Raw genomic sequence first — 16,512 nt, 5'->3', positions numbered from 1 at the left:
CAGGAAGACTCTCTTCCTGAGTTCAAATCTGGCCTCAGGTACTTACTAGCTGTGTGACCCTGGATGAGTCACTTAACCCTGTTCACCTCAGCTCCTCATCTTTAAAATGAACTGGAGAAGGAAATGGCAAACCAGCCTGATATCTTTGCCAGAAACAACCCCAAATGGGGTCACAAAGAGTCAGTCGTGACTGAAATGACTGAACAACAGATCTCTTTCAGATATGGGGAATAAATGCATAAAGGTGGAAGAAGGCAGAATGATTTGGAGTAATGGTTAATAGTATAGTTTGATTGGAACATAGAATGTGAGAAGAGGTAAGTTAGAGCTAGACCACAGAGGGTCTTGAATACCAGGTGAAGCTTATATTTTATCTTACAGATAACAGAGAACAGCCGCAAACTTTTGATCAGGGAGTGGTGTGATCATACTTGGACATTAGGAAGATTATCCTGGCAGTGGTATAAAAGATGGGATGGTGAGGGAAGGAGGGACTAGAAGCAGGAAGACAATTTAGAAGACTAGAGCGGTAGTCAAGGCAAGAACTAATGAGAGCCTGTGTAAGAATGGTGCCGTTGGACAGACAAGAGATAAATTTTAGAGGTAAAATCATCAGGATCATCAAGATTTGGCAGCTACTTGGATGAAGGGTATGAACAAAAGGGAAGAGTCAAAGATTAAACCCTGAGGAAGCGAGGAGATAAAGTAAGCTCTTTGATGGCAGGGAACGTGTTTTTATCTTGTCTCTCTATTCTCAGGACCCCGCACAGTACCTGGCACATAGTAAGTGCTTAATAAATGTCTGTTGGATCAGATGGTGATGCTGTCAGTAAAAATGGGAATTTAGGAAGAGAGGAAACTTTTTTTTTAAAGAAATTTAGGTGGGGGATAAGATTCTGAGTTCAATTTTGAATGTGTTGAGTTTCTAAGATAGCATATTGGCATCTCCAGGAACGTAAATGGTCGCCCTTAGGCTCAGAGCCACTCATTCTCCCACCCATGTAAGTGGCAGTTTATTCAATTGGAGCCCCTTCTGTGGTGAGTTGTTCCCATGGGCAACAGCCTTGTCAAAAGTGCTTTTTTCCACTGGGAACCAGTTAAATGGTTGAACTTGTTGAAAGGAGTTAAAAAAGAGTTTGTGAGGCCTCACATTGACTCCAGGGCACTGAGTTAAATTTATATGCTTGGAACTGACTTAGGCTGGTGTTTTGTGCTTTTCTGATGGAGAAAAATGATACTCCACAGAACCAGGAATTTGGTTCTTCTTAGATAATGACAAATCAACAAATATTTATTAAGTGCTTTGTGCGTGCCAGGCCCTGTGCTAAGCACTGGATGATAATAGCAGGTTCCCTAGAATTAAAACCTCTACCTTTGAGAATGGCTTGAATTAGACTATTCTCATTTGGGCCTCTTAAAACCTCTGGACTGATCTTGTCTGTGGAGGCTGGAGTGTTGCGTTCAGTTCTGGGCAGCCCATTTCAGGAAGGGCCCCAATAAGCTGGAGTATGTCTGGAGGAGGATGCCCAAAATGGTGAGGGCACTGGGAATCCAGGCATAGGATCCTTCAAGGCCCCTTCAAGGCCCCTGAGAATACTGAACCTGGAGAAGAGAAGACTTGGTGGAGATAGGATCACTGCCCTGAAAAACCTGAAGGATTTTGATATAGAAGAGGTAGTAGACTGCTTTGGCTTGCTCTGAGGTTTCAGAACTAAGGTTGGATGGTTGAAGTTTCAGGGAGATAGATTGCAGCCCAGCATCAGGAAAAACTTCCTAACATTTGAGTTGTTCATAAATGGAAGAAACGGCAGTAGAAGCATTCAAGCAGAACCATTTGTTAGGGATATTGTACCAGGGGTGGGGAACCTGCAGGCTTGAGGCCACATATGGCCCTCTAGGTCCTCAAGTGTGTCCCTTTGACTGAATCCAAACTTCACAGGGTGGAAAATCTATGGCCTCAAGGCTTGTAACAGAACTCACACTTCAGAATTGGGCCAGATGACCTCTGAGTTCCTTTCCACCCTGAGATTCTGTGATTCTAAGATTTTGAGCCTAGGCAAAATATTTTTTTCTACCCATTAAACAAAATTTTGGCAAAGCTGAGTAACCTAGATTAGTGATTTCTCTGGTTGTGCTGTTTAAGTCAACTCACCATATTCAAAGCATCCATGTAAATGTTAATTTGTGTAAAAACTGAAAGATTAACCTAACAGAGCAAGAATGTTGGTATTAATCTCATTGACGCATTATTATGGTGCCCCTTAATTTGGGAAGGCTTGGCAAGAATAGGCTAGGCCAGTAAATAAATTGTTGAGTGAATTATATCCTCAAATAAGATAATATATGTAAAGTACTTTGCAAGCCTTAAATGCTATATAAATATTAGTTATTATGAGAGGCTTCAGGTGCTTACGAGCTGTGTGACCCTGGACCAGTCACTTAACCCCGTTTGCCTTGTTTCCCTCCTATGTAAAATGAGTTGCAGAAGGAAGTGGCAAATCACTCCAATATCTTTGCCAAGAAGACCCCAAATGAGGTTACAAAGAGTCAGACGCGACTGAAACAAATAAACAAATAAAAAAAAAAGCTGGTAGATAGAGTACTGGAGTTCCAGTGGGGAAGACCTGAGTTAAATCCTACACTATCTGTTTGACCTTGATCAAGTTAAACTCTCTCAACCTTAGTTTCTTACCTGTAAAATGAGGATAGTAATAGTATCTCCCTCACAGTAGTAATATGAAACAATGAGATAAAATGTATGAAGTACTTTATAAACCTTAAGGCACCATATAAATGTCAACTATTCTCACAGATCCTTTGAGATTCACCCAACTTAAAAGTTTTTATATGTTTATGATACCACCTGACTACTTCTTAGATACAAAGTGTAGCATCCTTTCAAGCCTTTCCTGGGATCACCTTGATTTTTGCCCTGGTGTGCCAGGGGCTGGGAGGGGTATCTCAGTGGTGAGGAGCAGAGAAATGAGTCAAGGCTGGAAAACTTAGACTTATACCAGATGTTAAAGCTTTTGACAGTTCCTGGATTATTTTCATTCTGGTACACGTGAGGTACAAAGGCATCATGGACTGATCAACAACGAGATTTCTAGAATTCTCTAAGATATGCTCCGTAGGTTAGAACACAATAGAAGAACAGGATGCGTTTATGTCTGGTTAAGATTCCTTGTCACCAAGGCAAACACTGTAGATGCTGTGGATAAGAATTGATTGATATAGTTAGGTTACATGGTCCCTCACTTCTCACCCAAGTAGGAGAGGCTACCTGCAGACATGGAGAGGGAAGAAGGGAGAAGCGTGGAAGAGCTTGCTGAAAGTCCTGTTCTAACTCCCTATTCTGTTCAACACCAGAAGTACAAAGTTTCACTCCTATTCCCTAAGCATCTCCCCCTCTTCCCTCCAGCATGGAATGTCAAGGAACCAATGAAGTTTATTAAAGGACACTGTTCCCCCATGGGAACTTTTGGTAGGGATGGTGGTACATGGGGTTTTTTACTCTATCAAAATGGTCCATAGACCAAGAAATTTGACAACCACAGCTCTAGAATGAATAACTATAGTAATTCTCTTCTCCTTTCCCTTCTCTTTCTTTTTTCCCTTCCCTCTTCCCTTCTCCACCTGCTTTTCCCCTCCCCTTCTCCCATTTCTTGTCCCCTTTCTAACTATCACCTCTCCTAGGTGAACATGCCTACAGATGTTCCTGGTGCTCGTTTTCCACCATGACAATCAGCCAGCTAAAAGAACACTCCCTTAAGATCCATGGAAAAGCCCTGACCCTCCCAAGACCACGCCTCGTCAGCCTTCTCTCCTCACATGCCCACCACTCCTCACAGAAAGCTGCCTCTACTGAAGAAGTAGAAGACTCCAATGGTAAAATGGGCTTCTGAGCCAGCATTGACCCTCTTGTTCATGTTGTGGGATGGAGCTTAAAGGATGAGGAGAACTTAGGGTGCCCCAAACTTACAAGTTTAGCTAGAGGAGGAAACTAAGATAGATAACAGGGAGAAAAAGAGTTTAGGGTTGGAATAAGAAGCAAATATTTATGTGAGTTTATTGTGTGATGTGGCCAAAAAAAAAAAAAATCAGACTGGTACTATTTTGAGTGGTGCATGCTGAGATACCACATCAAGTGAAACAAATCATAATGGGCCCTTTCTTCCTGATTTTAGGGAGGCAGCTCAAAGAATACTGTATATATTTTAGGGCACCTTTGTGGTTCAAGATATGTAGAAAAATTCCAGGAATTCCAACAAGAGAGACTCTGAGAAACTGAAGAAATCAAAAAAATAGATTGGGAAAAATGTTTAGCTTGGCCAATTAGTATCTTAGGGTAACTTGAGACCTTCAGATATTTGAAGGATATTAAAATATTGAAAAGGAAGACCAGTGATTTGATAGAAAGGAATTGAAGTCTAATTTTTGGAAAGGGGATGTATGAGAAATTGTAGAAAAACTCATTTAGTCACAAGAAAGAATAGGAAGCAGCAGAAGGTAGACCATTGCTTTGATCATCCTTAACCCTAAAATACAATGCTTTCTACTGCCCGTCAGTGTTGTTGCCTGGCATTCTAGGCTATGGAATAGAACTTTTTGGCTTTCTAGTTCCTATCTGATTTGTCTAGTATGGTGGTGGGGAGAGGAAGGGGAAAATGTAGATTGTCTTAGGTGCAGGAATTTGAAATAAGAATATGTTCTGTGGTCTTAAGAAAAATTGAAAATGCATTAAAAATCAAGTGGAACCAATATGACAACATTAACAAATTATCAAATAATCCAAACTATCAAAATAATCTTTATTCATAAGAACTGTAGAGAGGTCATTATAAGAGCAATATCGGAAGTAAATGGAAAGTTTGTTAGAGAGGAATAGTTAACTCCTATAGCTCAAAGTAACTTTTATTTGTTGTGATTGAGAAGCTAACAGAGGAGCTAGGAAGGTTTTTTTTCTTAGCACAATGTTGTTGTACAGTTTAACTTGTTGCTTGATTTTCCCACCTTGAAGCATTTCCGTTTAACAAAGAATGCTTCATTAGTATTGTCATTATTTATAATATGTTGAGTACTGATGGCATACTCAGTGTTGTTCAGAATACAGGCGGAAACAAGGCCTTGCCCTGAAGGCTTAGAATCTAAGGGCTCAAGTGGAAACCTGTTAAAAGGAACACCTGAAGGGATGCAAAAAAAAAAAAAAATTCTCATCCGACTGCAGCTCTTCACCGTAGTAGTTTTATATCATGCAACTGAAAGGCAAAGCTTTTTGTTTGTCTTGAGTTGTATGAGCATCGCTGTTTACAAGGTTGTTAATTAAGTGGTTTCATCTATAATGAAAACTGGATGCTGTGGAGCAATTTGGGACAGGATGAGTATGGTGATGATCTATCCAATTGACATGCCCACTGTGGACTGAGGAAAGAATGGCCTTGTCCTAGGAATTCCCCTTATTGTCATTCCTACTTTTTTTTTTCTCCTTCGAGTAAGACACAGATGGAGATAGTAATGATGTAGCTCAGCTAAATATTTTTTTCATTAACTAACTTTGGGCCAAGATATTGCGATTTAGTTAGCTGGCTCAGTTTCTTTGCCTCCAAAAAGGGATAATAATAATCATGGCTAACATTTATGTGGTGATTTAAGGTTTCCAAAGTGCTTTTTTTTTTAAACAATATATATTGCCCTATTTGATATGCAAGAAGTCTTCGATAAAAAATTCTAGGTCACATAGTCTGAATGTTGTTTTTGGTTTACCCATTTCTACTGACCAAAATTCTAGGTTGGAGGCCTAGCCCCACAGGTTTTTCTTTGGAGTACGATAAAATTACTTGAAGCCTAAACTCTGAGTTAGGACCTCAGAGTTAGAAAACTCCTTAGAAACTGTGATAATGGGGGACATTTCTGTTTGTTTGGATCTCTAACAGGACTTGGGTAATATTCAGTGTGACATAGACCTGCCTTTCTGTTGCCAACCACACATAGTTTATTGGAAAAGATATAGGACTGGTTTTAAAAAAAGAAGAGAGAGAGTGTACGTGAAAAATGCTATTATGCTCACCGAGAAGAAACATTAAGTAGGGCCCACACAACGTTCAGCCAATTGAACTCTGCTATTTTTAAGTATATAAATAACTTAAATTGAAGAACCAGAAATAATCTAGTTTAATTTGCTGATGACAGAAAATGGGATCGGAAGGTGAGGGTGAGCAAAGAAACAGCATCAAATTAACTTGGATCCATTTCATGAATGGGTAGCTAGATGGGATTATAATTAAATGTCAGTAAGTGAAATCCTATAAATCTATAACAAAGATTGGATGATGACGCTTAAGGATGAAGGAGTGGAATGAAGTTGGAGCAAGACCATTTTGCTGGAGATCTTAGAACTATGGAGAAATCCTTCTAGAAGAGACCAAGACAGGAAGAAAAATCAGTTTGTCAAGGAGAGAAAACTGTCTTTCTTATATGCTAGCTTGCGAAGTATACCTTGGATGGTATTTGCAATACACAGAATAATTCCCTAGAGTACAGCAATATGGAAATGTTATGGGGTTGTTAGACACTATTGAGAAGGGTTCCAATATTGCAGAGGTTAAGGATGCTAGAATAGAAGAACCAGTAATCTGTACCAGGTCCTAGATAGGGTTGCTGATATGAGTACCTGTTCTGACTGTCTGATAGTCATGGCTAAATGAATTAGGCTAGTAAGCTTCTTCTGTCTATGCTGATAAATTAGAATACTGATCAGCTCTGTCTCCCTATGGCAGACAAAGCATAGCCTTAAAAATGCTCCTCCTCCCCGCCTCAAGTAATTGATTATCTCTTCTAAGTCAGAGAGAAATGTTCTCACCAAGGCAATGAGAAGGGTGGGAAGAATGCATCTAGGGAGAGAGGGAGATTTCACTGATGCCGCTTGTGCAACACACCTGTTCTTTGGGTCAAGTGAGGGCTTTGGAATGTAGGACTATCAGTCTGGCACATCTCACCCACAATAAATTTATTTCTTTATTTGCCAATTGTTGGGAAAGAGTAACGACTGTGCAACAGTGGTTCTGTGTATAGGATAATGGGAAATGGTGTGTAATTGCTATTCTAAACAATGCATTAAAGGGAAACAATAAGATTGCCAACAAAGGAAAGTAGTTTGCTATGTTCTGTTTGCCTGTATTCCTCTATTCCTCTCCCTGACACATAAAATGGGGAGCTGTTTTTTACATCAAGTTTTTTCATGTTTTTGCCTTTCTGTATTGGGAGAAACAAAACAAAACAAAGCAAAATAGCACAGAGAAACTGGGATGTCATGAAAGCTACCAGATTCGTTTAAGTCTGAGTTTTACACAGTGCAAAGGGCAGGGGTGGGGGTTATCATTTTATAAGTTAGATACTTATTTGATAACAAGTCAAGTCCTTTTGGAAGATCCATCTTTTTCCCTCTATCCCAACTTCTCAGAATAAAGAATTATTGTTTATTTTAATAGATTCTGCTTGGTTGTGTCATATGGAATTGTCTGTAGTAGGAAATTGTTTCCTGGGTCATTTTGGTCAGTATAAATTTTAAAAAATCAAATGCAGAAACTAAGTGCAAAATGAACATGGTGAATTGAGGTATAGCTTTGGTTTGTGCATGGTGGTACCAGAAAAGAAATAGAAGTTAGTGTCCATGAGCCCCCACCCCCACCCTCCTGGGCTTTGCCTTGAATGCTTCTTCAGGGAAATAGAGACACCTCTCTGTCCCAATTTTCCCAGTTTTATAATAGAGATCTTAATATATCTAACCCACCTATCTGTGAGAGGTCTTTGATGTTGTAGCCTAATGTTTGCATGGAAATTGAGATCTGTTAATGAAAGTTGTTCTTTTACAGTCTCCAAGCTGTAACTTAAGTTTCTACCCCTTGCACAGTTACTAAGAAAATTCTCACAACACTGTTATTAAATAACAACTTCTCTGGTCAAAAATCTGTAGTGATCTCTTAAAGCAAATCCAAAATCCTTTATCTGGCATTCACTGAAAACCCTCCACTAACTTCATCTTTCTTCCATTCCCCAACCTGTCCTTAGAATATTAACATTTCATTTCTGGTTATTTAGCAAACATTTATTAAGCACCTACTCTATGCATGACACTGTGCTAGGTGTTGGGGGATACAGTGATGGAAGAGAACAGTCCCCGTCCTCATAAACAGCAAAATAGAATGGGATTACACCAAAGGAGAGGTTGCTCCAAGGGGTATGAGAAATTCAGGGAGAGAGGGATTCATTGTTAGCTGTAGGGAACCTATTCTGCTCGCTAATGACTTCCTTTAGATAAGCAGTAAACTCTCCTTGAAATACCCTTACCTTCTTTCTCTACTAGCCCATTCTACTACCTTCCCCTTCCTCAAAACAGTTCAAAGATAACTTCCTCCAGGACCCCTCCCGGTCAGTCAGTCACAAGCATTTATTAAACACTTACTGTATGTCAGAAGCTAGTCTCTCTTCTTTTCTGTCATCTACTCTGTATCCTCTTAATACTCTGTACCATGGAAAATACCACCTGTTGATATGTTAAGTTTTAAAGTGTTCTTTAGTTTTATGGCCATTCGAAGGTATTATCATCTCTCCAAGTGGATTGCAAGCTTCTAGAGGACAGGAACCTTATCTTCTGTGTTGTACCCATTCATAGGAGTCACATGTAGCAGGTCCTCAATAAATATTGGCTGACTCTTGATGACACGATGACAAAAAATCTTTTTATTGGAGTCAATCACCATGTTCAATTTAGTTCAATTAACATAAGTACCACAGAGCACCTGGCATTTTACTTAGCATTCTCACCTTTAAATTAACAAATTGTAGAGAAAATGGGGGGTTAATTTCTATTCCATCGAGGCAACAGGTTCAAAAACATTCCTGAGGTTTAGGCATTACTAGAGGAAACTCTTTTTCTGAAACAACTCTTCCTCAAGATTAAAACCACTTCCTTATTTTAAAATATGGTATCTGAACATTGGAGATTATTTCCTAAATAAAAGATTTTTTTTTTTTAATGTTGGGAAGTTAAAAATCTGGAACAGGTTAAAACTTTTCATCCTTTAGAAATCCTAGCATATAATGAATTCTTTAGGGTTAGACAAAATCTGAAGTTACTTCTGTGGTCATCCAGTGGTATGACTACTTAAATTGTATTGACCATGCATCTGAATTTGCATAAACAAATTTCTATGGGTGGGGAAAAATCATGTGCTCTTTGTTTTGGTCATTGGTATATACAATATTTGTTTGTGGTTAAATCCAAATACAGGAAGCCATAGAGAGAAATCACACACAACAAAATCCTGGGATTAAAGTTCTCAAATCCACTTGAAGGGTATAGGGCACTGCATGCTTTGCATATAGTAAAAATTTGCTTCTAGCAAGGTAAAGGGAAGGGAATAAGCAGTCATATAGCACTTATCACAGGCAAGGCATTGTGCTAAACTCTTTACAGAGATTATATCATTTGATCCTGAGGTTCCCAGTCTATGGGGATATATTTTTGGAAGTGTTTTCCATGCCTTCATTGGTGGGAAAATCTCTCACTGGTACTCAATCCAATTTTTAGTGCAGTCCCTTATAACATATTCTTGTGTATTAAATATATGTAAGAGGTGTTTGAGTGGCAGTTTGGCAAGGTGGACAGAGGGTTGGCTTTGATTCCAGGAAGGACTGAGTTCAAGGTTAGCCTTTGGCACATACTAGGGTGTCACCTTGGGCAAACCTCTGAGCTTCTTAGTGCTCTAGGTGGCCACCTGAAGCTAGAAATTACAGAGAAGGTGCTGATCTGCATTGCTGGAGGGAGGTTCCTCACTTGGGAGTACCCTATACCAATGAAATCACAGGTCCAGGCCCTACCCTAGTCTCAATCCTAGGAAATATGATTAAAAACCTTTAAAACTCTATCATGACCTTTCCCCAGCACCTGCTGGTCTCTTAACATATAAATGATTGTAAGCAGCTTTAAATAAAAATTATCAAAGAAGTGTGTGAATTATATTTAGGCTTTTTTCTTAAAGAAAAAGCTTCATGAAGACTTGTGATGGGTCTAACTCTAACTTTCAACTCATTTAACCTTGAGTTCAGCAAAACTTGACACTTAAAAATTAAGATCCAAGATGCCTGCCTTTCTGAGAGAAGCTTCGCAGACCTGTAAATAGCTCAGTCATAAAATTCAACCTTTAAGAGGATCCAATTAGTTGCTAGGGCATCAGACCTTCTACATGCCTTCCAGTTGCAATCAGATGTCTCCAGGAACAGAAAGAAAGGTAGTTTCTTTAGAAATAATAATGAAATGGAGAGACTCGAGTGAATTATTGTAAACCACAAAGAGCCACAACATTTATAGTACATGGCAAATACAAGGTATGATATTGGTGGCCAATTTATAATTTCGAATAGATACTGCTAATCACAAAAGTACCTGATTAGAGGAAAAATCTGTTCTCCTAACATGAGTCCTTCTAGACTAAACCATCATCTAGCACTAACTCTAATGACCAAAACTAAAATAGCACTTTAAGTTTGTAAAGATTTGCGGTTTCTTAATCTTAGCGGTGTTGTGTGCCAGTGATAGAAGGTAGAAATATTTTTATGCACTCAGGAGACTTTAAGAGAAGAAAGGATAAATGTTTAGAGATTGACCCCAGTAATTTCTTTCCTCCAAAGAATGTCACTATTGGGGTATGGCCATGCATAATGGTCATGCAATGAAATTCTCCCTCCCCCCTGGAACCCACCTGCCTAGGATTTCTTTCATTTTTAAGAATTAGCCACAGATAATATACCAAACACTAAAGCATTCAGAATGTACTTGATCCATGCCCTGGGAACTCAGTAACTAACCCATCTCCCTCATTCTATTGCCAAGCAAAACATTTGCTCATCATGAATGTGAGCATGCATTACCAACACATTCAGAGATAATTATAGCCAAAATGAAAGTTTGATTTATTTTTTCACATTCAACATTTGCAGGCCTTAGTGTACATTTTGGAAGTGTCCAGGAGAACCTAAATCACATGAACTGTATGAAGCCCTTGCGAAGGTTTAGTTAGGGAACGGGCAGGTCATGAGCTGTTACCCGAATCAGCAAATGCCCTGACTTCTTACTCTCCCTTCACCTATTTCAGGTCGAAATCTATGCCACCTTTACCAGATCTCAAAGTGTATTACAAAACAATCCAGTACTGGCTATGAATAGAGTGCGAGGTCAGTGAAATAGATTAGGTACACAATACACAGTAGTAAGTGACCACAGTAATCTAGTTTTTATAAACCACAAGATTCAAACTTTTGGGACAGAAGCTCACTATATGACAAAAATTGCTGGTAAAACTATAAAACAGTTTGGCAAAAACTAGGTACAGACCAACATCTCTCACCGTATACCAAGATAAGGTCAAAATGGGTACATGATTTAGACATAAAGGGTGATATCATAAGCAAATTAGAGGAGCAGGGAAAATTTTACCTGTCAGATCTATGGATAAGGGAAGAATTTACAACCAAGTAAGAGATGGAGAACATTATGGAGTACAAAATAGATAATTTGATTACATTAAATTAAAAAAGTTTTGCAGAAACAAAACCAATGCAGCCAAGATTATAAGGAAAGCAGAAACTGGGGGAAAAATTTACAGCAAATTTCTCTGATAAAGGCCTGAGAACTGAGTTAAATTTATAAGAATACAAGTCATTCCTCAATTGATAAATGGTCAAAGGATATGAATGACAGTTTTCAGAAGAAGACATCAAAGTTATCTATAGTCATATGAAAACATGCTCTAAATCACTGTTGATTAGAGAAATGCAAATTAAAATAACTCTGAGGTATCACCTCACACCTATCAGATTGGTTAATATGACAGAAAAAGAAAATGACAAATATTAGAGGGGATATGAAAAAATTGGGACACTGATGCACTAATAGTGATCTAACCATTCTGGAGAGCAATTTGGAACTATGCCCAAAGGGCTATAAAACTGTGTATACCCTTTGATTCACCAATACCATTAGGTTTGTATCCCAAAGAAATCAAAGAAAAAGGAGACAGACCTATATGTACATATAATACACACACACACACACACACTCTTTTTTGTGGTGGCAAAGAATTGAAAATTGAGGAGATGCCCATCAATTAGAGAATGACCGAACAAGTTGTGGTATATGATTATGGTGGAATACTATTGTGCTATAAGAAATGACAAGCAGGATGCTTTCAGAAAAAAAACCTGGGAAGACTTAAATGAACTGGTGTAAAGTGAAATGAGCAGAACTAGGAAACATTGTACACAGTAATGCCAATATTATACAATGACTTAGTGAATGACAACTATTCAGCAATACAGAGATCCAAGACAATTCTAAAGGACTTATGATGAAAAATGCTATCCACCTCCAGAGAAAGAACTGGTAAAGTCTGAAAGCAGATCAAAGCATACTTTTTTTTAAAACTTTTTTCTTTTTCTTTTTTTTTGGTTTGTTTTCTTTTACAACATGGCTAATATGGAAATATGTTTTGCATGACTTCACATGTATAATCTATATCAAATTGCCTGCCTTATCAAGGAGGAGAGAGGGGTGGGAGGGACAGAGGAAGAGAATTTGAAACTCAGAATTTTTAAAAAGTGAATGTTAAATTTTTTTTACATATAATTGAGAAAAAATTAAAATAGAGACACATATGTATATGAGTGTATGTGTCTGTGTTTATGTATATATGATACATATATATGTACAAACAAATACGCAGCAGAGAAGAACGTGTATACATGGGACTGAGGAGAAAGGGTAGTGTAATACTATAATAATAATATAAAACAGTAGTAATACTGAGTAGTATTCTAGGGATTTTACTGTGACAGTGATGACATGTTGTCTGAAGGTAAGAATCATAAGTAGCTTTAAACACAGCAATGGACACAGTCTACACTCAAATATATTTAATTTTAAGTATGCAGTGTTTACTGTAAATTGTATTTTGAAAGTTTTATTGATGTTTCCATCACAAACATTTGCAGATTACAATGAACAATTTTGAGAACTTTTATAAACTGATGAATGAAATAAGTAGAACCAAGAAAATGAATAATTTGTACAATAATAACACAAAAAACCCCAACAACAACAACAAAAACTAGCCCTCCTTGACCACTTGAAATTTCTCCCCAGGAGTTGAAAGAACAATGTATTTTAGAAGGCTCCTATCTTCAAAGTGGTCAAAGGTTCTGAGGAGTTCTCACCATACAGTTTGTGAACTCTGCTATTAAGGAATTGTCCAGGCAGGTATTATAGATGAGTGTCACAGAACAAAAATAAATTTGAGAAAAGTTTTGGACACGTGATAATACCTGAGAATGGATGGTGTGGCCAATGTAAACATATACATATGATAACATAAATTGGTGTTGGTACTTTAAATAGAAGACCTTAGGGAAAGCTCTCACCTAAAGATGAGCAGTAGAGTTTTAGGAGCGAGTTCCATCTATAAGGCAGCTTTAAATCTTTCCAAATAGGATTCTTGGGCTTACTTCAGGAGACTCGGTTCTTTTCTGGGTTTTGCTTCAATTCTCTTCCCTTGTTAAACTTGCAGGAAGGTATGAGAGTTTTCACTAAGACACCCCATACTCTTCATGAAGTTTCAAGGAGATGAAATAGCTTAGAAAGAAACTGTTAGGCAGACATCTCTGTACCACAAACAATAGATGGGCTACAGTTTTGTGGACCGGCAGATAAGAAAAGGACTTTACAGGGCTAGGCCCCTCGGAAATACTCAGAGACACACTGTCCTGCTGAATGTTTTCTATAACCATCCCTCCCTAGGTCATCTTTTATAGTTTAGAGTTGTATCATACTTAATTAGAATTATTCTGATAGCCACACAAATAGAGACTGCAGGTTTCTGAAGCTATCACAAACTAGCCAGACTTGAATTTCTAGGGAACTTATTTGTCTCTTACTTGCCACAGCCCCTTTTCCCCTGAAACAACAACAGTTGATGTTTTGGAAGCCATCCAAGTGATTTATACAAGGGTTCCCCGCTGTCTCATGCTTAATTTCAAAGTCCAGCATCAGAAGGGGTGATTCCACTAACTAAGCACTCAAGGTTGTAGAGAAACTGCTTCTTCTTGTATCCTGAAGGCCTGGAGATTTTTTACAGGAAAAAAAAAAAACTTAGTCTGTTTATTTGATACTTTGAGGAGCTTGATTAAATCAATTAAAATATATGTAGTAGAAAGGGTGCTTCATTTGAAATAAAAGCACCTGCTTTGCTATTTAGTACCTGTGTGACCTTGGGCAAGTCATCTGCTTGCTCCAGACCTCTCAGTTCTTTGAGGAAGTCATACTAGATAATCTGTTAGGGCCCTTCCAGCTTTAAATGCTGCGATGATACTGTGATCCATGTACTGAAGACCTACTACATACAATGTGCCAGGTGCTGTGGGGAGATGTAAAAGTAAAAGGTATAGTCAATTCTCTGAAGGAGTCTACAATCTTGTTAGGAGACAGGACTAACACACATAAAGTAACAGACCAAAACAGATAATAGATAATCAAGGGCCAAATTGTATAGTTAGATGTGCATTGTACTGGAGGGACCCAGAGGAAAAGGGATATGCCGAGTGTGGGAAGGCTTTATGAAATATACTGAATTTAAGATGAACATTGTAGGATTTGGATGGGCAGAAGAGACAGAATTCTGGGTGAGAACTACATGAGCAAAGGCATAAAGGGGAGAATGAACTTGACGTGTGCCTGATGGATGGATCATAAATTCCTAAATATGAAGAGCTAAAAAGAACCCTAGAAATCAGAGTGCTTTGGGGGTAACATTGGAGGGTAAAGTTGAAATAAAGTTGACTGCTAGGTGGTACCGTAGGTAGAATGCTTAGTATAGAATCAGGAAGACCTGAATTCAAATGACAGTTAATAATTGTGTGACCTTGGATAAGTCACTTAACCCAGTTTGCCTCGGTTTCCTCATCTGTAAAATGAGTTGGAGAAGGAAGTGGCAAACCACTCTAGCATCTTTGCCAGAAAAACCCCAAATGGAGTCACAAAGAGCCAGATATGACTGAAATGACTGAACAACAGTGACAAAGTTGAAATAATATGCTGGGTTCAGGTTCCAGAAGGCTCAGGCTCCAGACACAGAAGCTTAGCTTGGATACTTTTTGATATGTTAGGAAATCGGTTGAAGGGGGAAGATGAATTAGGAAGTTGCTTTTCCTGAGTGTCAATTGTAGGGTAGATTAGAGTTTCAGTTGCATTGTTAATTAGGCAACTTGAGAAACTTTGAAAATAAATGTTCTTTTTAAAAAAATCATAGGTACCCTCTAACAGAATGCTTTTAAATGTTTATGTGGTTTGTTGCTAACTCAGCTTCTAACATTTTCTGGCATCTATCATCTTAACAATTCATGCAAAATAATTTTGAATAGGAAACTATAACTCCAATAAAAGGAAAATCATTATTCCTGAAATGATGATCCTAAAAAAAGACTCAAGTTGGCTTCCCCCATAGTGCCTTGTGTTTAAAGAGTATCTTAAAAAAAATTATTTAAACTGTCCATGGTTTGAAGGTCATAAGTAAATCAATTTTTCATTTAAACCTCAAATCCCTTGAAAGTTGTTTGGAAAACTTAACCAATATGCAAATAACAAACCTGGGAGGGATAGCTAATATGTTAGGGACAGAATCAACATTTTAAAAGATTTTAACAGGCTGAAGGAGGAACAAAGACTAAACAGATAAAATTTCATCAAAATAAATGTAAAATCTCATGTATGGGGTCAAAAAATCAACTACACAAACATCGAGTCCTAGATTTAGAGCTGAAAGGGCTCGAAAAGATTATCCAATTAAACTTCATCATTTTATAGGTAAGGAAACTGAGGACCAGAAAAGTTAAATGACTTCAGATCATATAAGTAAAGTAGCAGAGTAGAGATTTGTACCCAGTTTCTCTGAATCCAAATCCAGCTGATTTTCCCCGAGTTGCTTCAGGCCTATTCAAGTGAAAAGGACCTGGGACTTTTAGAAGTAGAAAGGTTCACCAGGGTCAATGCTATGGCATAGTAACCATAAAAGCTAATGCAGTTTTAGAATGAACTAATAGAAGTATGCTATTCAATGGAATAGAGGTGAAAGGTCCATTGTCCTGTGCTTACATCAGACAATATCCAGAGTACTATTTAGTTGTGAATACCACATTGTATTTAATTTAATAATTATTTATTAACCTCTTACTGTATTCAGGGTACTGTGCTTTGCTCTGGATATGAAAAACAAACAAACAAAAATAGTTCCTGGCAGAAAGAAATTTATATTCTACTAGGAGTGGAATTATAACATATGTACCAATAAGTGTAATATAGGGTATTTTAAGGAAGGAGAAAGCAGTAACAACTACGTAGATCAGGGTAAGATTTACAGAAGAGTTAACACCTGGGTTGAGCCTTAAAAATGACAAGGATTCTGATAC

At 38.0% G+C, this 16,512-nt stretch overlaps 1 protein-coding gene across 5 annotated transcripts in view; it reads left to right on the top strand.

Annotated features, from left to right (window-relative positions):
- ZNF462 (zinc finger protein 462) overlaps window positions 1-16,512 on the top strand; it is a 155,819-nt gene that overhangs the window by 87,073 nt on the left and 52,234 nt on the right. For all 5 annotated transcript variants that reach the window (XR_003569141.1, XM_027862753.1, XM_027862757.1 and 2 more), the window contains exon 7: window positions 3,697-3,888. Coding sequence is in view for 4 of the 5 variants with exons in the window: in XM_027862753.1 (XP_027718554.1) it covers window positions 3,697-3,888 (192 nt within the window). In the remaining variant the exon portion in view is untranslated. The remainder of the gene's footprint in view (window positions 1-3,696; window positions 3,889-16,512) is intronic.

Source organism: Vombatus ursinus, unplaced genomic scaffold (assembly GCF_900497805.2).
Source record: "Vombatus ursinus unplaced genomic scaffold, bare-nosed wombat genome assembly UNPS02014770.1, whole genome shotgun sequence".
Lineage (NCBI taxonomy): Eukaryota > Metazoa > Chordata > Mammalia > Diprotodontia > Vombatidae > Vombatus > Vombatus ursinus.
The sequence above is the reverse complement of the archived record's forward strand: the minus strand, read 5'-3'. Positions and strand labels throughout refer to the sequence as shown.